This window comes from Strigops habroptila, chromosome 5 (assembly GCF_004027225.2).
Source record: "Strigops habroptila isolate Jane chromosome 5, bStrHab1.2.pri, whole genome shotgun sequence".
In the NCBI taxonomy this organism is placed as follows: domain Eukaryota; kingdom Metazoa; phylum Chordata; class Aves; order Psittaciformes; family Psittacidae; genus Strigops; species Strigops habroptila.
In genome coordinates, this window is record NC_044281.2 from 24,839,964 (window position 1) to 24,863,043 (window position 23,080).

General features: G+C 37.3%; 1 protein-coding gene across 2 annotated transcripts in view; it reads left to right on the top strand.

The window, feature by feature from the left end:
• VCL (vinculin) overlaps positions 1 to 23,080 on the top strand; it is a 64,185-nt gene that overhangs the window by 33,731 nt on the left and 7,374 nt on the right. For both annotated transcript variants that reach the window (XM_030488963.1, XM_030488962.1), the window contains exons 5-18: positions 1,081 to 1,203; positions 1,476 to 1,636; positions 7,530 to 7,620; positions 8,855 to 9,002; positions 11,246 to 11,399; positions 12,376 to 12,551; positions 13,772 to 13,962; positions 16,549 to 16,748; positions 16,865 to 16,993; positions 18,030 to 18,179; positions 18,803 to 18,911; positions 19,962 to 20,264; positions 20,819 to 20,943; positions 21,257 to 21,442. In XM_030488963.1, the coding sequence (XP_030344823.1) occupies positions 1,081 to 1,203; positions 1,476 to 1,636; positions 7,530 to 7,620; positions 8,855 to 9,002; positions 11,246 to 11,399; positions 12,376 to 12,551; positions 13,772 to 13,962; positions 16,549 to 16,748; positions 16,865 to 16,993; positions 18,030 to 18,179; positions 18,803 to 18,911; positions 19,962 to 20,264; positions 20,819 to 20,943; positions 21,257 to 21,442 (2,246 nt within the window). The remainder of the gene's footprint in view (positions 1 to 1,080; positions 1,204 to 1,475; positions 1,637 to 7,529; positions 7,621 to 8,854; positions 9,003 to 11,245; positions 11,400 to 12,375; positions 12,552 to 13,771; positions 13,963 to 16,548; positions 16,749 to 16,864; positions 16,994 to 18,029; positions 18,180 to 18,802; positions 18,912 to 19,961; positions 20,265 to 20,818; positions 20,944 to 21,256; positions 21,443 to 23,080) is intronic.

Here is a 23,080-nt window from a genome sequence, read left to right on the forward strand (position 1 = left end):
TTAAGCACTCACAGCTGTGAAGTCCACTAAGCTGATAAAATGTCTGTACTGAGATGGTTGGGCCTAGTAGGAATTTCCTAGAGTAGTATAAGCTGCATGTCGTATATTAGCATCTTAACGAGGTTGCAGAAATAGCTGTCGTGCAGTATACTGCAAAAGCCCAGCTGTTACAGAAATGCTTTTTGTTCATTATTTGATGCTCCTTCACTATTTGTTACTTCACTGTGTTAACTCACACTTGCGCTGGTAAAAGTGAGTGATTGGTCAGTGAAGCACTGGGTTGTTATAGATGAAACCTACCATTAATCTCAGTCATTTAGTACTCTAAATGCTTTAATTTCAGCAAGCATAAAGTAGTTTAGGTATTTAACAAAAGCATTCTATAAAATCTAGATGATGTGGTAATGTAGGAAGATGTTGGAAATAAAATTACACTGAACTGAAGAATGCCTTTGTATACACAGAGCAGGAATCTAGTTAGTGCTTTACGTATATAAATAAGAATACATATGTAGTGTAAAATAAAAGAAATTACTAGGAGCTCTCATGTCACAGAGCATGTTTATAGATTATCATGTTTTTATTTAATATGTATGTATTTTACCCTGTTTTCTAGATTTGGAATATTTTAAGTTCCATATGAAGGTATAGTGTTCTCTAAATGTGGGTTGTTTTTTTTTTTTTATGTCCCATGAGAAGTTGTCTTTGACTAAATAGATTTTGCCTCATTTTGAACAGGAGAAGATGAAGCAAAAAGAGCAATCTTCTCTTTCCGTGAAACTTGTTCACCAAAGCAGTCATTTTGGGTATTTTCCTATTTTATTGCCGGGATTTAAAATCAAGAATTTTGAGGAGTCCATTCTACTTTGTGTACTGGCTAGGTTTTGAATCAGTGGCTTCTTTGACGCATTTGGAATGTGCTTTTAAGTAACAGCTGCTATTATAAAGATTAAGTTTTAAACTTCAATATAGTCATAACTTATTACACTTTGTTCTTGTTTAGAAAGCTCAACTGTTGCAAATCAGACTTAGTCATAAAAAAAGAAATGTAATATTATGTTCTGTTACTTTAACCTTTAGGAATGACAAAGATGGCCAAAATGATTGATGAGAGACAACAGGAATTAACTCATCAGGAACATAGAGTTATGCTGGTAAACTCCATGAATACCGTGAAGGAGCTATTGCCAGTACTTATTTCAGGTATTTTTGGCTTTAATTTTTAATATCACTCTGAATTGCTGTCTATTTTGAACTGGAGTTCCAAAGTTTTATTAAAAATAACAGGCCTGACATTGTTTCTGTACTTACTGCAAATAACTTTCCTTCCTGTATTAAATCTACAATCTCTTTTTGAGATGAAATGGTTCACACAAAAGAAAATGTGCTCTCTCTCTATAAATGCAGCAAGAGGTCACCTTGAGCATTGATTGTATCTTGTATGTACCTTTTTTTAATTGATGGTGTTTTCACAGCTATGAAGATTTTTGTAACTACAAAAAATTCTAAAAGTCAGGGAATAGAAGAGGCCTTGAAAAATCGCAATTTCACTGTAGAGAAAATGAGTGCCGAGATAAATGAAATAATCCGTGTATTACAACTCACTTCTTGGGATGAAGATGCCTGGGCGAGCAAGGTAGATTTCATACCTATGTTGGTATATGGAAGTCTTAATTTTTATCTGCTATGTTATACACTTATACACTTATGTTTCAGAGGCTTGAAATACATATTTGTGCATCAGTTTTGTAACACTATGTAATCGCATCGTAAAATATCTTCAAAACATCTTGAAAATATCTCGAAAAACATCTTCAGAGATGATTGTATTAATGTATCCTTCAAAATCAGCTTTCTCTCAATAAGCTAAGTTAAAGGAGTGTGGCATTTGAAGGTGGCTCAGTGGTTTACTGCAACTGAATAGTCAGATAGAAGACCTAGATTTGTTCATGGTTTAGTTTTGGCATGACTAGGAAATCCTGGAATATAGCATGTTCCTCTCAGAGAAGGATTTTTTTTTTCCTATGTGTAGCTACCCTACACAATCATATTTGGCACAGGCAAGTTAGAGCTAAAAGTTACTGTTCTATATATTAAACTGGTCTTGTAGTTAGGCTTTCATAAGTGAGATTACTTGAGATTTTTCTCCTATATGCTACTAGAAAAGATAGGCTGCTGCTGTATTTCTTGTGCAAAAGGCCTGAAGTTAAGAAAATTTAGTTATTTTTTGTGGATCCCTCCTTGAACACCACCCCCTTTTCTCCCTGCCCTATTGCTAGCCTGGACATAGGAGTAAATTTCAGGTGTTTGCCTTGTCTCAAAGAAATATATTTTAGACTGAACAGCTTTTCTGGATAAGTATGATGTCTGTGAAGCTTGGCATATGGACAGTATTGGTTCCTTACAACTCAGTGTTAAGCTGTGTAAGTGACTGCAACCACTTACCTGGAGTTAAGTGGTGTTCTTAAGTGATAGCCACTGAAGATACTGAAATGTCTAGACATAAAGCAGGTCTGACAGAATGGTAAAAGTGTTGTTGTGGGCTTACAAATAAATGTAGCTGCGTAAATGAAATTCCTGCCAATTTTTTTGAGTGCCTTCAAGTAAATTGCTGAAGGGATTATTTTTTTAAGGGTTAGTGCTATGAGCAACAAGTAACTGTAAATACATTTAAAGAAAATATCGAGACCTGAAGCCAGACTTATTAACAAATAAAATCTTGCAGAAAATCTAACATCGATGTCATCTAGGCATTAAAATCACTTTGACCTATATTGTTTGGCACTTGACCCTTAGTTTGCCTCTTGAATTATTTTGTCACTATCACTTCTTTATTATGACTACTTTATGCATCTTTGTTTTTGTTCTTCTTTTTCTTACCCTTTTCTCACCTTTAGAAGGTAAGCTTTCTTCCACACCCTACACCTCTACCTTGTACTAAACCCAAAAAAGCATGATTTTGTGCTGTGTGCAGACTGTGCTGTGCAACTTTTTATTTGTGTGCCAGCTGTGACACCATACTTATGTATATACACAAAGAAGTTTTAAAAGGATCTTGATAGTTCTGGCTAGCTATATGCAGATTTGGATGTCAGTAAGAGAATGGTAATTGCGAGCTGAGCTGCATCAAGATTGTCCTTCTGAGTCTGATTAGTTAGCCCAAGATTGTAAAGCACATTTTTTTGCTGAATGCTTTTGTGTTAATTTATGTTACTAGTCTCTGTAGCTACAAACAAAGGATCCAGTCATGCAGGAATAAACATTCTGCATGCCCGGAAAGCTTTATTAAATCAGGGATTTTGTCCATTCCATAGTATTTCACCAGCAGCCTTCCTTCAGTTCAAAAGGCTCATGTTCTTCAGGTCTAGGCCTAAAACTTTAGTTTTGTTTATGCATTTTTTCAGTTCAGTTTTATTTTTGGATTTAAGCATATTATGAAATACAAATACAATTTTTATTTTACATAACAAACTTGGAAATTTTTTTGTGGTTAAAAAAATTTACTGTTGCAAAAACTTAGCAATTTAGTCTTGGGAAATTTTACTCCTCTTGCTAGCAAGGCAGATAAAGGATTTTATTAAGAAAATAATTGGTGTATTAGCAGTGTTTCCAAATGGAAAATATTGATCATTATATGTAATGCATGAATATGTTGTGTGGACTAGTATAAACAAAGTATCTTTCTGTTCTGAGTTGAGAACTACTTAATTATACGTTGTTTTTGAATTCAGGTATGCTCACAATTTGGGACTCTAGCACTGGGCATTAACCAAACAGTTATGACAGAGAATTTGAATTGAAAAATGCAGTGGAGTGAAAAAGCGGGAACTAGTTTTGCTAATGGCCACCTGTTACAGACCTTTTTCCCATATTTCCATATATATCTAACGGGTTGACTTACTCAATGTTTTTCTGGGAGGGAGACGGAGGACCTGTTTAATTCTACCTGAGATTACCATTGTGTTCTTCTGTGCCTGGCGGTCAAGGGAAAGATATATTCCTCATGCTTTTCTGGAGCAAAATAAGGTGTATTTGGGGATGCACAGCCTTGAATTTTTACCTGTGTAGTATATGCTATTGTTAATGATGAAGTTTATTTTATGTTTATTATTATATCTTGAATTGTTTATACATTGAAGTATCACAAAATCTAAGTAGAGACAGTGGGGAGTGAATGAGCGTATGGAGCCAGAGTTGCAGGCTTTTTTGTGAAATATTTTGTTGGTCTTTCTAGACCCTGAAATGCACACTACTGTTACTGGATTGCAATAATCTCTGCTTGTACCAACACTAGATTTTTTTAAAGATAGTATGCCTGTTTAGAATTGAAATACTGAGCAATTGCCAATCTCTGACAAAACCTTGGAGGAAAAAAAAAAAGAAATCTGTGTTTATTTCTTCCATTTGTAGCTTTGTACCTTTTTTTCCTTGAACTTTTAATTTTACAGAGGAGTTTAGTTTTCTCTTGTATATTCTTAGTGTTTATTTTCAAATAAACTTGAAGTAATAATTTAATCATCTTCCATTTCCATAGAAATGGAGGGAGTTAAAAGTTGTAGGAAGCTGAGAAGTATCTGGTATCTTCCAGGATTGAACCCTGGGTGGTGACTAACCTCTCTCTTCTGCCAGAAGGCTGGCTTTGCCTATTTCCTTCAACATTGCCTTCTTTGGTAATGAAATGCAGATATTGCTAGACTAGACCACTTTATTGAGTCAGAGGTTGCGTTTTATATTCAACAAGGGAAATTGTGTAGGATTTATTTTGCTCCTTTTCAAAGCAGTGCCAATACTACCTGCTCCATGAATAATCTCAAAATTCTTGGTAGTGGCCAAAGTGAGGCATATGGGTATCTTGAATAAGTGCTCATTTGCTTTAGGAACTGATTTGCAAAAAGCCAACTTGCTCTTTTCGCTTCAGACAATGTTGTGTTAGTTGCTCAACTTAAGTTAATGAAATTCTTTATCTCTTCTGAAAAGGTAGCAGTGCTGCTTTTGTTAATGAAATGCCTTTTACCAACAGGGCAACTGTAGGGAGAGGCGGGAAAGAATCCTTTTTTGCTGATAAAACTACTCTATATAAAACTTCTTGCAAAATAGCTGTAGAATTTTTTTCTTTTCTTGCTTGCAACTGATATTCTGCTGGCAAATACCAAAAAGTAAATTTTTAAACACATTTAGCTGTTTAGGAAGGAAGGAGGCATGTAAACAGCTCCAGAAATCAGGACTATCAAGACACTTTCAAACAGTAAGATCTTGAGCAAGTTGCTTTGTTTAAATTATTCCTGCTTTTGTCTTCCTATTTAATGTGAATTGGTAGACAAGTCCAGATGTTTCAGGATTGCTGCACCTTTGTTGCTTGCCAGTTATCTGACACGAGATGCAGCTGTGGCAGAAACAGAAGTGCAGTACCAACAAACCTAGTTAAAGATGTATTCTAATTTCCTATTTAAAAATTACTCTTCTCATTGCAATGAAAACTCCTTATCAGACTAAAGCTGAGAGGGATTCCTTACCGTGGCATTTTGAGCTGTGTGGATGGGAAATCTGTGCTTTAAGAGCAGTTGTCCTGGAACTCTTCAACTACTGCACTAGGATTTCATCAGACTCTTTTAAATAGGAAAAGGGGACAGTGTTTTGCAAACATGGGTGTAGAGCCAAACAGGATAGGAAGATTACGCTGCAGAGCAATCCAATTATATAGCCTTCATATGGCAGGGCAGATGGATCCTGTTATAGCTTGCGTAGTGTTAGAAATTACAAAATCATGAGTCTAGAAGCTAAAATATCCTTGATTTTGTCCCCTGATATAAAACTTTAGACTTGGAGGCTTCTCTATGATTTTGCTGAAACTGCAACTCTGCAGCAGCTGAGACAACACAAAAGCCTGTGTTGGTAAAAAGGGAGGGGCAAAGATGATTTTCCCAACACTCCTTTTCTCAGCCATCCCACACCTATGAACTCATCAACACACTAAGCAACATCTGCTGCCTGTTTAAAAATTCAGTTAGTTCTTTGTTTCAAATTATTTCTGGGTAGACAGGCCTACAGTAGACCAGAAAACTGTAACACTTACCTTTGTTGCTAGTAAGGTTTATATACACATTTGAATACTTAAGTGATTATTTACTTGTCTCCTATTGTCTATTAAATGCACAGTTGTCAAGCTATAGAGAAGATGACTTTTAAAAGAATATGCCTACCTCTCACCCCTAGGTGTATATCGTACCCTTCTGAAGTTTTCTCAAACAGGTCCTGACCTAAGCTCTGAGACCCAGTTTCTAGATTTGAGAACTAATCATCCAGGTGAAAATGATTCTGCTTTTGGTGCTCTCTCTCTTTCAGGCTGTGATTCAACAGTCCTTAAAACTATCCAGTAGAGTGTTGCATGACCTTTTAGGAAGTTGGTTGCTGAATTATATTGTAGCACCTTATGAATAGCTGACAGACCAACATGCCCGAATAAAAATGCCAAAATGTTGACAGTGCTGTACCTTTGAGGCTAAGCATGCGGAATGAACAACTCCAGAAAAATGGGGCAGTTCTTTAGTGTTGTCAGGACATCCTATGCTATACCAGATGCATGTAAGAACTGGACATGGACAGTTCAATTCAGTTAATAATGTAAGAGGCAGGGTTCTTTTCATCGTTTGTATACTAATCGTGGGATGTATGCATTTCAAATAATTTCCATGATGTGTGGTAAAAAGCTATTTTGGCTTTTTCCCAACTTTCTACTTAAGGTATTTGTCACTATTTTCGCTGTCTCTCCGTTTGCAAGATAGAAAACTTCTGGCCTCTAGTGGAGAGATGACACATGTACAATTATAAAGAGTATGCAGAGAAATGAGAAATGGATGGTTTTATCTCCTCTAGTGAAAGAGGTGTTGGATAATAGCAGCATAACAGTCAAACAGCAGTTTCTCTGATGCTGCTGGCAGAAGAGTTCTGGCTTTAAAGCAACCACATGTGAATACATGTGTCTGTCTCCGAAGAAATTAAACTCCATTTTTGAGAATTCCAGGAATTAGCTGGCAGTCTTTTTTTCTGCAAACAGCAACTGTTTGACTTTAAGCAGCAGAGCAGGTGAAAAATGCAGATGTGCAGCCTCTTACACTGAAGTAAGTAGTAAAATTTGCTGGCTAATTGCTGTTTTGAAAAGTTACTCTAATGTCATTGTTACAACAGTATGTGCCCTAATGTACATTAAGGAAAAAAGTGGAACTAACTCCAAGATGTGTGCATATTAGAATTCTGACTTTAGAAATTACAACACTAGTAGATAAAGGAATAGAAAAATCACTAAAATTGCATGCGTATTTCCTGCATTTTGAGTGAGATGAAAATGTCTGTCTTAATTGGAAAGAAGTGACTACGACCTGCTGGTTTGAAAATGGGTTTTGAGCTGCTTATGCGGGTGTGTTTCTCTAAGTAGACTCTGCTTTATAGAACTTCTGTCTGCTTTGGTTGTGTTGACTATTTGTGCTTTGATTTTTTTTGAGAATCATTTTTGTGATTTCTCTTCTGTAAAGGACACAGAAGCCATGAAAAGAGCTTTAGCCTTGATAGATTCAAAGATGAATCAGGCAAAGGGTTGGCTGAGAGATCCAAATGCACCTCCAGGTAATACTTAAAAAAAACAGCACAAAGTATTTTGTTTTTTAAAGGTCTGAATAATTCTGTTGTTTAAAACAAAATTGCCTTTAAGCATTGATAACCCATACATAGTGGATCAATCTGAAAGAGCCTATATTTATTCCTTTCTTTAGATCCTGGAGATTAAACAAGTTGTGTCTACTGATCTGGAAAGCTTTGCTTCTTTTCAGTTGTCTGATTAATGTACTGTCTATAACTAACATACATGGTTTTTCTTTGCATTCCACTAATAGAAACAAAACCCCATACATTTCATTGAACAGTATTTAACTGCAGTGGTTGCCAATACCTAAAATCCCTCCTTTTATATTTTCGAATTTGTGAAACTTTAGATTTGCCCAACAGAATCTCTTTAACCATTTTGCTGTAAGCCTTGACATAAATTTTTTTAACACGAAAATCTGCCATAAATAATGTGACTACAGTCACCTTTACAACATAAATGCTTTGCCTTTGTATGCATCTTTAAAACAAATAAAACCAGGTAGAGGCCTGTTCCATTTGGAAAATTTGGAAGACCTTATATGAAAGACTTTCTCTGAAACTGAAGCCAAAATAATACGGTTGTAAAAGTTGGAAGTGAATTGTTGGTGTCTGTGGAGTTCCTGCGTACACTACTTCTGACCTCACTCTGCTCACCACACTCAATTCCAGAAACCTCAGTTATTTTCAAAGCCTTCTGTCATTGACACTGACAGTTAACGAAATAAACTATTAAAAATTCAGTAGCTAAGGACAAATGCAAAGATAACTGTAGAACTTAGTGCAAATTGGGTGTATTACTTACGGGATCAGGGTGGGTTGCAAGTAAGAGGAATGTGTTCTTGCATCGTCTTTAGCCAAAATCAAGTCAGATTTGCAACTGGCCAAAGTTAAGGCTACACGAATCTTGCTGTGTTGCTCTTTCCCTTATCAGCATGAATTACAGATTCTATAAGTGAACTATTTATAGAAATTAAGCTATGATAGCAGAATGATTAAAGGACTTGAAATACATGATGCACATTAAGGTTATGCTATATTGTTTCAGAAATGCTGTCCCATTATGATTATCACATTTGGTGTATATCATAGTTTTTGATAAATGTATTTTCATAGCTGAACCTAATGCAGTTGATGTGGTGGGACATGATGAGACTAACAGTTTACTCATACATGTCAAGGAATGTCATTTGTTTTACTAACTGACTCTGCATCTTAGGGGATGCTGGTGAGCAAGCAATAAGGCAGATCCTTGACGAAGCTGGAAAAGCAGGAGAACTGTGTGCAGGCAAAGAACGCAGAGAGATTCTGGGAACATGCAAAACTCTGGGCCAGATGACCGACCAACTGGCTGACCTCCGAGCGAGGTAAGTCTTTTACTTTTAAAGGACAGTTTTCCTGAACTTGCAGTTATGTCACTTCCTAACCTGTGGGAGAGCAGGCCAGTAGTTGTATTTTGCCTCTTTTATGTCAGTGTTTTCTGATAAGAATAATATGTTTTAATATGTGAAATATTAATTATATATCATAATAGGTAAAACTGCTCAGGTAAATAATTCGGTGTTTGTTTAATGTCAAACACATGACTTGCCTCCAAATAAGGCAGAAGTGAAATTTTAAACTCTACTGTTAAGTCTGTTCTCCAAAGAGGGTATACCTCAATGACCATAAAGATACATGAATAGTCTAGTTTAAAAAAGTGTTTAAGTTGGGATTTTAGACCACAAGCAGTATTTGAAGTTTATCAGTCACTGATAAATTCTGCTGAACTTCATATGCATTTCTTGCATAGAGTTTTATTTAACCGGAGCCCTTCATCAGTTTTCTGCCTCCTCATTAGAAATTGGTTATTCTTTCACAATGGTGTTTGGAATTCAAGGGGTTTTGTTTTTAGGCAGCAGATGACTCTCTTTAAATTTACTGTATTTTTTCATGTTGGGTCCTATGGCCTTTTGTTCCTTTGCCAGAAAGCAGGAAGTATGATATTCCTTTGTGAAGGCATAAAGATGATGAGCTACGAAATAACCGTTGTGTAGTTTGAACACCATAACCCCGTTTCCCTTGAGTATAATAGTTGTTTCAGCCACTTATCAATGTAGTAAATCGTTAAGCTGGAATGCTCTAACATTGGTTTCTTTATTTTGGTGTAATACTCCTTCCCACCTCCTAAAAATATCCCAGAAAGCTATTCATTGTGATCCATTAGGGATACTGGTAGTAGGTTTGTGGTATAATATTTCTCTCTTAAATATTCATGTGTCTTTCAAATTGGCTTTTATGTAAAATAAATGTCCCTTCTGAGTTAAGATCCTAGTGAAGTGCAGGAAGTGAGCAAATCCAAATTATTTGGAGAACTGTGTTTTGAGTTACTTTAAGAACAAATTCCCTGCCATCACTTTAAGTCTATAGACTGCCAGGCTCTGAAGTGTTGCCATCCTATGTACACAAGCTTGGAGTAGTTCTATGACTTATTTCTATGGAGGGTTGCTAGTTCGCCATATAAAAGCTAAAAAGGCCAAAATTCAGAAATACTGATTATATTGTCATTAAAGGGATGTATATTAGCTATAGTAGTGGTAATGGATGAGAAGCTGGTTTTGGTTCATCTTCACTTGAGTTTCCAGCTGATTGACCTGAGAGAATGTAAGAGCTGCTTTGTACCAGATTTTGCACAGAGTGTTAGAAATTAGGCTAAACTCTTACTCTTCTTGTAAAGCAATGGCTGGTGTCAGCTTTGTTTTGTGTGAAATTTTTGGAGGTGAAGGAAGAGACAGGATAACAAAGGAGTTAATTTATATGTTGTTTTAATATGTAAATAACTTCAATTCAGCCTGTATAAAGAAACATGTCTTGAGACTCTGGCCTGTGTAAACACACCTTAGCATCTCAGTAGCATGCTTGTCATCCTTCCACTTACTGTGATCTTTGCGAAGTTAGCAGTTTGATGAAGTTAACCTGTTCAAAAAGCCTCCCAGTAGCCAGGTTATTTTGGAATGGAGTATGACATTTCTTATGCAAAACTGATGTTCTCAGGCATATGTATTTGAGGTAAAATTTTCTGTCCAACTTGTAATTCCTAAGCATTTGAATTAACTGTGGTAGTGTCTTCAAATTGTTTCCTACAGTATTGCTAGCATCCTTTTCACCATTTTAAAAAGTCTTGCCAACAGCCTGTAGCCTGTAATCTACTTTGTCAACATGATTGAGGCAACTATGACATCCTATTTTCACTTACAGACTTGCCATCCTCACTTAGATAATGGCGAGACATAACTCCTGCAGGTTCTGATTGACTTGCAGCAATCTATAAATGAGGAGATAACAGGCCTTGCCCTGGATGTTTTAATGGAACTGTATCCTCAAATAACCTTACTTTGTGAAACTTAAAAATTTTCATTCTTCTGAGGAATTCTGGAAAGGGGAAAATATCCTCTTCTTGTTGTGGTGCTCCTTCTCAGTTACTTTTGTTTTCCCAGGGAAAAAAAATCAATCTGATTAAATACTGTATCTCTTGCAAAAATTGCTGGGAATGCTCTTGAAAGTTTTTGTTTAGAAAAGAGCTTTGTTCAATCCTGAGCTCAGTCTGTAATGCTCTTTTTGTCTCGGGCAGAGGACAGGGTGCTACACCCATGGCTATGCAGAAAGCACAGCAGGTGTCACAAGGTCTGGATTTGCTCACTGCAAAAGTGGAGAATGCAGCTCGCAAACTGGAGGCTATGACAAACTCTAAGCAGGCAATTGCTAAGAAGATTGATGCTGCTCAGGTACCACCAATGATTTAATAAATCCTTCAGAACATGATTACATTACTGCTATTAGAGCTGTTGTACTGAACTATTGTCGTTGTTTTCAAACACAACACGGACACTTGTTAGGAAGAACATATAGGGGATGTTTGCTTTACCGAAGAAAAATCTTGAATTCAGTAATTTACAGGGTGCTGCAAGTTTTGCTTCAGCTTATGACCTTTTTTCATAATTTTTTTAGCATTGCTAAAAGTTTCAAGGTTGTGAAATTAATATGAGGAAACACCCAAAATTTGGACATAGACTGATCTTATTAAAGAGGCGTTTCAGACTGCAGGGATTTACCTGTGGGTAAAACCAGAGCCCTTTCCTTGGGCTCTGTTTTGCGTGTAGAGTTCAGGATTTAGAACTTCATGAGAAAATCGAAACAATGTTAATAGAACTTTTTCTTTTAGTTGATCCTTTATTATTGTAACTCTTCATCTTTCTCCCTATCACCCAGTGCTGCTGATGGTCATCAAATTATGAGCCTTCTATATATACCTTATCTGAATGTGTGTATGTGTATTATAATTATATAAAGGTACATTAATATAATATATGTTGAATAAGATTATGATGAGACTTCTTAGGAAGAGCTCTGTAAAGAGTGCCACAAGAGCACAAGAGCATCTCTTTGCTTTTTGAAAGCCAGATAATGAGTCTCTAAAGCCACTAGTTTAATTTTACGTCTGAAAATACTGTTGGCAAATGTTGGGGAGGGAATGTAAAATCTTTGGGTAGATTTCATCTAGTTTGACATCTTTTTCAAAATAGAAAATCTGCCAGACAAAAGAACAACTTCATGGTTGCTAATAAAGAGAAACTGCTCTTGAAAAGTATTTTCTGTTAAGTACAGTTTTGAAAGCTGTATTAGTATTTCTTTTTGTTTAAAGTCTCTATAGAAATAACATTACTGTTTATCTTCACTCATACATAAATTCTTTCTCTGAAGAACTGGCTTGCGGATCCCAATGGGGGCAGTGAAGGAGAAGAACATATCCGGGGAATTATGGCTGAAGCAAGGAAAGTTGCAGAATTGTGTGAGGAGCCTAAAGAAAGAGATGATATCCTTCGTTCCTTGGGCGAAATCTCTGCTTTGACAGCCAAGCTGTCAGATCTGCGACGACAGTATGTATTAGTTTTATCATATATTTGAATGATCTTAATTTGCAGTTCAAAGTGTTGAACAAATCGGAATATTGAGTGGGGAATATGTTTTCCTCCAAGAACTGTGAATGGACATCTTGTACTTCTGAGTTTCTATATTGCATTTAGTAAAAATTGAATGCCAAGAATTGCAGGGTGTGGGGCAAGGAGCTAACTTTTTAACATCCTTTAAAAAATGTAATTTATAAAATATGAATCTGTTTTGAAGCTTCAACCTTATAATTTCTATCCCAAAGCCCAACTTGCACTATCTTCCTCAAAACCAAAACCAAAAACCAAAACCCAACCCCCTTCCTCCCCCCCACCTCCAAAAAAACCAACAAACCCAGCAGAAATGTAGTGTGTAACTAAATTTGTATTACATAAGAAATATTTTCTTTCTACTACCTATGGAATATTTAACAGGCAAACTAGAGCCAAAACTGGTCTCCTTTGTATTGTCAAAGCACTTCAAATAAAGGAGATAATGTGACATTTTAAGTTTGTTTATACAGACAAATGTCATCACTGTTTTTTGCTAAGCAATTTACTAAGTGGCAAGGTGAAATATCTACCACTTCAATCAGTGTCATTGTTCCAAGCTGTAACTGCAAAATATATAAAAGATAAGACTTTCAGAAATTATATTTCTGCATCAGTTTTGCAAAGAGGATGCTTGAGAATGGAAGTGGAGAAACAGTTACTGTATAAATTGTGATCTTCATCTATGACCCGTTGCAATATATAGAGAAATATTTTTCTTCATGAGTTAGACACTTTAATCAAGCTTTCCTTGAGATTTAGCTGCTGCTAATCTTAATGTGCTATCTTTTTTTCAAGTTTATATATAGCCTTGGTCCTGCTGCTGCTTACTTTTCTGCTTGTAATCTGTGTGGCATTATTGCAGTTGCTCATAAGACGGCCATGTGGGAAATCAATGTCATACATCAGTATTACCAATGACAGTACCACGCCTTCCCCCACCTCAGTGCTGTGTCGAGCATATATAATACCCAGGTTCCACAGCAGGGAAGTGTGAGGTGGGGATTTATGGATGACAGATCTGCATTATTTGCTCTGAGACCTGAGTGTCAAATTTAACCTTATTTAAAAAGATGAAGTACCTTTCATTGTGTGTTCCTGCTGAATTTGGGACTAGCTGTAAATAATCTTTATGTGACTATGCTTTTTTTATTCCTTAGTGGGAAAGGTGACTCTCCTGAGGCCCGTGCATTGGCTAAACAAATAGCTACATCACTTCAGAATTTACAGTCCAAAACAAACAGGGCTGTAGCAAATACTAGGCCAGTTAAAGCAGCTGTGCATTTGGAGGGCAAGATTGAGCAAGCTCAAAGGTGGATAGACAATCCTACAGTTGCTGATCGGGGAGTAGGTAAGTGTTTCTGTGTGCTCTTCCCACCACATTTCATGGTTAAACATGTTAGGAATTTTTAGGAATGCAACTACTGCTCCTGAGATGCTGAGGATGTGTGGAATCTCTTCACTGATGTGGAGACCTGCAATTTGTGGATGGACGTGTATAGCCAAATGCTGGCTGCAATATTACTGAATCAGGCTTGCCCATGGTTTTGTTTGTCTTCTGGAAAGAACAGCTTTGGTGAAGAGTAGAACGTGTGCTGTAGAACAGACAAACTTTAGACTTCTCCTTGCTCTTATTATCATGCAAATATACTGTCTCAAAAATACTGTAGCAGTTAATTCTGAGTAGTGTAGTTACATTGGAGCCGTGCAATTGATAACGATGGGTGGAAACAGGCCTTACACATGCAAATATACTATCTCATATTTGAATTTATATCTACCCTAGCAAATTGAGTAATTTAAGCCCTTCAGAGAGGAGACAAACATTGATAAGCCTGACCTACAAATTATCACTTCTCTTATGGTTTCTGGGTTATCTGAGGAGAATGCTCTTTAATCAAAGAGAAAAGTGATCAGATAATCCAAGCGTGCTATCAGCAAGCATGTAATTATGGTTCAGGAGTCGCTTTACTGAGAGTTTATTGTAAACCATTTCTGAAATTGTTTGTTTAACTTCTTTTAATGCTATTGCAAGCAGGTGGATAAAGCTTGAAAACTGGGTTTTTATAGCAGTTAATCCTGAGCAGTGTAGTTACATTGGACACGTGCAATTGATAACGATGGGTGGAAACAGGCCTTACACGAAGTAATATAACTGTAAAACTTCCCTACCTCTTTCTCACACCTTGTCTGTCAAGATAACTTCTGTTGTGTGAATAACCAGCGACAGATCCTTGAATTAAAGATTGAGTGATGTTGATAGCTTGGATGCTTGGAAGTGCAAATTTACATGTAATATTTCAAACAGAATAGTGGAGTTCCATGTTTTGACACTTGCTGATGAGGAGATTTCACACAGAATGAGATGACCAAGAAGGTGGTAGATAGGTTTTATGATGTATTTTGGCAATGACTGAAAACCTTCTTGAATTTGATGTTTGTCTTGAACACAGTAACCTGTGAGATGGTTGTATCAAAAAAGCACAAAACCTAAACTCAATTTTTATTGTTTTTAATTGAAAAAGCAACAAAAGTAACTTAATTCCCCCTTGAAGTCTGTAAGTGCCTAGTGAATCATGAGGCTTGCATAAATACGGAAAGCTTGCTGAAGGAAATGAAGTTTCTCAACACTGGATGTATACTACAGAATATAAATCAGAGATGCACTCTCTTCAGTCTGGACAGCACTTCTGGTGGAGTTTGGCCTGATATTTTCATTGCTATGATAAAACTTCAGTGTTCTCTGCAGTAGTGACAACCATGTCACAAATAACCGTGTGTGCAGTTATCCCAGGGCAGTGCTTCAACACAAACGGAATTTTGAAGTAACAAGGCGGAATGTGTATTTTATTTTATAAACATGTCAGCCACTTCGGTAGCGTGGGCTGCTACATATATTGACATTCAGTCATATTGTGAACTGTGCTATCTAAGTGATGGCTAAAGTAATTGTAATTGGCAGACACAAGCTAGGCAAGATGTACTGAAATACTGAACTGGTGTGTGTAGTGCACTGGCTTGGCTGCGCTTATGCTAAACAACAATTAAAAAACATCTTGGGACATTGCAACAGCACCAAACTCAGCCACAAACATAAGCTCTCTAAAATGGTGGTGGCAGTGCCGAGTGATTCGTTCATACTCAGGTCCTGCGACAGCTTCCTTCTAAGTAATTTTGAACTTGGTCATGAGCTTGGATTACCTGTGTGTTAGTATTGGCTTAGAATGATTTTTCAGTAGGTCTTTGAAAGACTTAATATATGATGACTTCTTTTAAAAGAATACTATTACATTAATGAAAGAACAGAGGAACATATTCTTGTGAAAGAACAGGAAGCTTCTGTGAGTGAATGAAGGAAATCCCTCATGCTAAAAATAACTTTTTTTTACAGAAAAACTTTTGGCACACTGTGGATGCTTTGTAAGGTGGTTCTTCCCTCCACATTCCCCCTCCCCAGACACTTGACACTTCTTTCCCATGATTTTTGGAATCCTGGGAGAGGGTATTCTGCTTTGGCCTTTGGGTTTTCTACTTGGGTTTCCTCTGCTCTTCCTGCTCATCTTCTAATGGCTTGTAATGATGTGGAGACGAATTGCAGTACCTGGAATTTGCAAGTGCTTTCTATTGGAGTCAACAGAGTAGTAGTGTAGGAATACCTGATAACTGTAATGGTTAACTTCTGTCAGACCACCCTAGTTAAAAAGGCTGCATCTAGCCAGAGTTGCTGTAATAAGCAAAAGAAACAGGTGAGAGTTGAATCTGTCTATGGGTTTGAACTGCAGTTATTCAATGATAAACTGCAGAAGATCCTTTCTACTACCTAGAGGAGTGTTTTTAAAAGCAGAATTCTGAAGTGTCACTTCATGGGGCATTTGATTTATGCTTTCGGTTTCTTGTTCCACTGTATGTTAATGCTACATGACTTCTTCCACTGCAGGCCAGGCAGCAATTCGGGGTTTGGTGGCAGAAGGTCGTCGTTTAGCCAACGTCATGATGGGACCTTATCGTCAAGACCTGCTTGCCAAATGTGACCGTGTAGACCAGCTGGCTGCTCAGCTAGCTGACCTCGCAGCAAGAGGGGAGGGAGAATCTCCTCAGGCCAGGGCAGTTGCTGCTCAGCTTCAGGACTCACTGAAGGTAAAAATCTGCTCTTGTGCAGTGAAATGCATGATATGCAAGAAGGTTTATGGGATTTGAATCCCTAAGCACTTAATAGTCCTGTATCATATGCTAATAATTTTCCTTTTTTTAAGGATCTGAAAGCACGGATGCAAGAGGCAATGACCCAGGAGGTTTCTGACATTTTTAGTGACACCACAACTCCTATTAAATTGTTAGCAGTAGCAGCCACTGCTCCCTCTGATGCTCCCAATAGAGATGAGGCAAGTACACCCAGGTGGTCTGGTTCCCTTGGGAAGCTTCATTATTGTTTAATTTTACCTGAATCAGTATTTTGAAAAATGATTCAGTAGTTTGAAAAATGAATTGGTATGTTTTTTCCTCAAGCTTGTGATACACGCTATTAATTGTGGCAGCAGAATGATTGCCATGCAAATCTCTCTGGCCTCCTGGAGATTACGAATTGTGCTGTATATCCCTAGAAATTGTATTGGCCCTGACTTCAACTGATGGCAAGGCTTTCTCCCCGTGATGTTCGTACCATGTTGCCTTCAGCATGCTAAAAATTCTTGTGCAAAAATCACTGACACACTAGTTAGCAGACTGTGTATCTCAACATTATATAAGCTGATTAAAATAGTCAAATTCATACCAGGATTTGTCAACTCTCTGTGAACAGATTTAACTGTTGCTGGATAACAGTTCTTGTATTTCAAAGCTACTGGCTGCATATGAAGTATCTAAAACTCTGTGTCTGGCAGCTCTGTTTGGCTAGTTCATTTGAACATGATCAAAATGATTCCCAAGGCCTTGGAGAATTTAGCTTTATGACAGGTGAACCTTTTGTCAAGTATTCTGCCTTGAATAACTAAGAACTGTGGAAGAAGGTTATTTTTTTTCCAATGTGAAGCTTCATTTTTTAGGATAACCCCCCATATTTAGCTTCCAAATATAGTTACTTTTGGATTATGGTTTTGAAAATTCATCTCTGAGCTTAAACAGTTCTACCACGATATTTGTTACAAAGTAGTTGTCAGAAATCAGTGTACTTAGTACCTCAAAGTTATAAAGTGTGTCAGCATCCTTTGTTGCCTGAGTGAGTTAGTAAAGGAAGTCCAGTAATGTAAAGACTAAAAAAATAAAACAGGTTCAAAGCTTTTGTGTCTTTTTGCATCCTCTCAGAAGAAGAATTAATTTGGATGTTATGAAGGTATTGCTGGTGTTTGGCACTGAAGAAATTGTGTGTTCTAATAGGGAGGTTAGTCTTTTTTCTCATGTATTTTCTCTTCTGACAACTAGGTGTTTGATGAAAGAGCAGCAAACTTTGAAAACCATGCTGCTAGGCTGGGAGCTACGGCAGAAAAAGCAGCTGCAGTTGGAACTGCCAATAAAACTACTGTGGAGGGCATTCAGGCAACGGTGAAATCTGCAAGGGAACTTACCCCTCAGGTTTGTGTCCTTAGTCTCAAAGGGCTATTAAATGGGCCAGGGACTACTTCTGTGGAGTTGTCTTCATGCTTCTGTTCTCAGAGAAAGATGTTAATACCAGCAGAGACCACGGTGCTGGTGCTCTTAAAAGGGGAATGGCAAATACTTGTGTATATGATATTATGTAGAAGAAACTGTTTAAATGACAGGTCTTATTCTTCAACTAACACAAGAAATGTTAGTAACTTATCTTTGGAAGAAAATTACTTTGAGGCTTAGTAAAACATGTAAGTGAAAAAAGTGCTGTTTAATGAATTTTTTGTTTCCAAATTAAATTTCCATCTTAAAGTTTGGTGGTGTAATAAGTATTGTACTTTAGTGCTTTCAAGAAGTGTTTTTAAGATATATTAGCATGTAATATATGTTCCAAGTAATATAAGTTCCAGGAAAAAAAGTATTTGCGTCCACAGATTCCAGAAGAATTGTACATCTTCAAGCAGCTAGACGTTGAACTAGAATTAATGAACTGGTATTCCAAATGAGGAGCTACACATCCAGCACTGAAAAAACACATGCATTTTCAAGACTGTGTGATGTTGTTATGTACAGATACTTCCATAGTTAAAAATGTTTTCCATTGGCAGGTAGTATCAGCTGCTCGTATCCTCCTGAGAAATCCTGGAAATCAAGCTGCTTATGAACATTTTGAGACTATGAAAAACCAATGGATTGATAATGTAGAAAAAATGACAGGTAAAATAGGAATCTTTGTTGAAGATTATACTTGTGGCTAACTAGCTGGTATGAACTTTTTCCCTGTTCTGTTTGGGTTGATGAAACATGCATAAGAGTAGTGATAGATGAAAAATAAATTGAGAAATGGAAATGTGCTTTCTGACTCCAGAAATATGTATATGTTACAGCATAAACAAGCAGCTTGCTTCAAATGTGTTAATTCTGAGCTGGAGGGAAGCAAATTCAGCTTTAGTTCTTTCGCGGGGAAAAGTAGAATACCTGTCCATGTCAGGGGAGTTGGAACCAGATGATCTTTAAGGTCCCTTCCCACCCAAACCGTTCTATGATGACTGTTCATTGAGATTGCAACTCTAGCAGTGTATCACTGTAGCAACTTGAGGTTTTTTCTGTTTAATCTTGGCACGTTGAATGAGGATGGATAATTAAGTGGGGGTAAGAAAACATGTTCAAAATATTGTAACAGCTTGATGAAAGCAGTGAATAAAAACAAAGCTGCTGAATCTTGCAGAGACACCTCAGTGTTTCCAAAGTGCAGATCTGTTGCACTGGTCTGCTTATCTCCTGACTCTGTACTGCCTCCTTTTCCATCCCCATAATCAAGTTGTGGGTATTTTAAATCTCACTGCCTTATTGCTATATATCACCCTTAAGTAAAAGCACAGTCAGAGGGATGTTTCCTTTTGAATGAATGGGAGAGGTAAAAAGTACTGAATACGCTTAAAGAAAGTTAGTGAGAGGAGGGAATCTCTGCTGCATATATTGTGTAAGCCTGTTCTTGACTTGGGCAATGTCCAGCGTTCCACAGTAGATGGGTAAGAGCTTGGCATGTCATTAGTGGGAGCAAGCTTGACCATGTTTGTGGTACTTATGTACCACGTAATTGAAGTAGAACTGAGGTAATACATTTGGTCTGATTTCCGTGGCCCCTTCTGCCCCTTCGCAGTTTAGAAATAACTTGCTTCTCTGGTTGTGAGCAGCCTCTGGAATACTAAATATCCCTTTCCACAGTTGAAACTAGAATATTAATGTGTGTAACTTTTATTCTAGGGTTGGTGGATGAAGCCATTGATACTAAATCTCTGTTGGATGCATCAGAAGAGGCTATTAAGAAAGACCTTGACAAATGTAAAGTTGCGATGGCCAACATTCAACCTCAGATGCTGGTAGCTGGTGCCACCAGCATTGCTAGGCGAGCAAACCGCATCCTACTGGTGGCAAAAAGGGAGGTTGAAAATTCAGAAGATCCTAAGTTCCGGGAAGCTGTTAAAGCAGCCTCTGATGAGCTAAGCAGAACTATATCACCGATGGTAATGGATGCTAAAGCAGTGGCAGGAAACATTTCTGATCCCGGTAAGGGTTCAGTCAGCTATTTTAAAATGGTTGTTTTTCACTAGCTGAAGTGATGTGAAGTAGTGCTCATTTTGTCTTGTACAGCTGTGTGTCCCCTTTTATGCAAATATGGTGTACGCATAAATCTCAGAACGGTGAAATCAAGGTCACAACACAAACTGCTGAATCCTGCTCTTTTAAAATGCAATCAAGGCCCTTTGGCATAAGCAAGAGAGAAGGATTCAGCATTCTTGTTTATTATTTCATAATCTTTATTACAAGTATTTGTTACTAGTTATCAGTAATGTTACTTTATGTAAGAATGTATTACCTAATTTCTTTCATTCTAGAAGTTCTTTTAGAAATTACTTCAGCTATTGACTGTGACTTACTCAGTCTAGGCTTTATTTTGTGCATGTTGCATATGACACTAACATTTGAAACGTGTAACCCCCCGTTTTGGTAGTTTTTAAGTGTACTTGGCACAGTATGTTGTAGAAACAATTTTTTGGGGTATTGTTGCAGTTGTAAATATTACAGAATGCTATTAAACTGGTAATGGAATTTTTGTTCAGGTTTGCAGAAGAGTTTCCTGGATTCTGGATACAGAATTCTGGGAGCTGTGGCCAAAGTCAGAGAAGCCTTCCAGCCTCAGGAACCAGACTTCCCCCCTCCTCCTCCTGACCTTGAGCATCTTCATGTAAGTGCAGCATAGTTTGTAATACAAGACACAGTTGTCACTGGTGTGTGGATTGCACTCTGAAATTACTTGAGTATATTTTTATTCCTTACTAATAAAATGCGTTGTCTTGGCCAGCCGTGCATACAAGTAGCCTTAAGTCTAAAAAATAGCAATCCAGCTTTCAAAAGGAGACATTAAAACATGGTATTTCCTTTAACGGGGCACTTGGAAAAAGGCATGAGGTCATGCAGTCACGTCTTGCTGTGACACCATTCTTTGCTCAGTCTGTGTACTATTTCATTGCACTGAATAAGACTTTTGCATTTGTTAGCTGACTGATGAGCTTGCTCCTCCCAAACCACCACTGCCAGAAGGTGAGGTTCCCCCGCCCAGACCACCGCCACCTGAAGAAAAGGATGAAGAGTTCCCAGAGCAGAAAGCAGGAGAAGCTATTAATCAGCCCATGATGATGGCTGCTAGGCAGTTGCATGATGAAGCCCGGAAATGGTCTAGCAAGGTAAGAAGTTGTTATAAGTGTCTTGTGCTGAAAGGAATGTGTTTTTGTTTGTTTTGTTAGGATCAGTGTGTTTGGTCCAAAGGTAGTTGTCCCAGTGACAGAGGAAGTCACTGAGACTTCCAATAGTAGAACAAATAGTAAAAACACTGCTGAAATTAGAAACCCTTTGAAGTTTGCAGTGAACTAGGGTCAACTGTTCTAATACTCAGAATTGCTAGAATGCTTTATTAACATACCTCGGTGAACACAAATATGCCTTGTATGCTAAGCTGTGTGTGATCTTGATGCTAGTATTGCCTAGAGTGCCACTAATAAGCTGATGGCTATATTTAAGTGACTTTGCAACATCCATACAGACTTTTCAGATGCCAGCAGCAGGAACCATGAGCTGGTTTGTCTTAGTTCTGGAAGGAGCTTCAAGTTACTTTGCCATTAATCTGGTGCATTTATGATTGCAGAAGTGGCCATGTATTAGATGGCCTGGTCTCTTTTTTGTAGTGAGTCACACTCACTATCAAGGTCAAAATCCTTTGTTTCCTTACCATTTCAGTGCTGTGGCAAAGCAGTGTGAACTCATCAGTCTTATAACTACTTTGCTTTCTCCCTTTTTTTCCCCCAAAGAAATATATTTTCCCTCTGGCAGCAACTGAGTGACTGAGCTTCTGAGATTTAGGCTTCTGCAGGTATAAATTAAAGGTCAGAATTTGTCTTTTAAAATCTCCACTTTTCTCCATTATATTAGATGTTGAATGAGAAGATAAACTTGAATAGCTTACAGAATCAACTGAAGTGCTTTGTGCTTAAGGAACATTCATTCTGGAAGTACAGATAAAATACAGAAGAAGTCCTGCAAATCAGTTTGAGTGTCTCTTCCATAAAATGAAAAGCTTTATTTTTCCCATACTTCTAGATATACCAAATACATATTTATATTACTAAAGGGATAATACTGGAATGTATTGGTCATCTCAGAAGGTAGTTTTGAGGTACTTTACCATGCGTTATGCTTATGGAGGGGTAAACAAGTACTTAGTCTTTAAAAGAATTTTGATAATGTTCTTCATTCTTGTAAGATTTAAAATGGATTTGTTTTTTCTCCTTCTTTACAAGAACTCCACTGAGTTGATCCTGGGCTTTTATATACTCCATTTCTCTCATGGAGCACAAACTGAACACAGTCTACTGCTTTGGCTTTCCCTGCTTTTCCCTCTCATTTGGATAAACGGGAGAATGAGGGATATTTGGAAACCTTTTGTTAGATGAAGAATTAAATAGAATTTGTCTTTGAAGATAAGTTGATTTGGCAGCATGCGACAGTTACAGCTTCCTTCCAAAACTTCTGTGTGTTTTTGTTGTTGTAGTTTGGTTGGTTTTATTTTTTTTCTATAAAAGGCCATATCTTAAGCAAAACACAGTTGAAAATGCATTAGTTTTGGTAGTTTGAGTTTTATCATACTTGGCTATAGTCAAGGAAATACAGCTGGTAAACTTGTAGAATATTTTTGTATTGAAGTGCTGCTTTGTTATAAATGCCTGTATTGTTATACCACTTACCTCTTCCTTGTGCTCTACCCTAACCCTCTTTTTTTTCTTTCAAGGTAATGGATACAACATAACATACTGTGGCAAAACAGTATT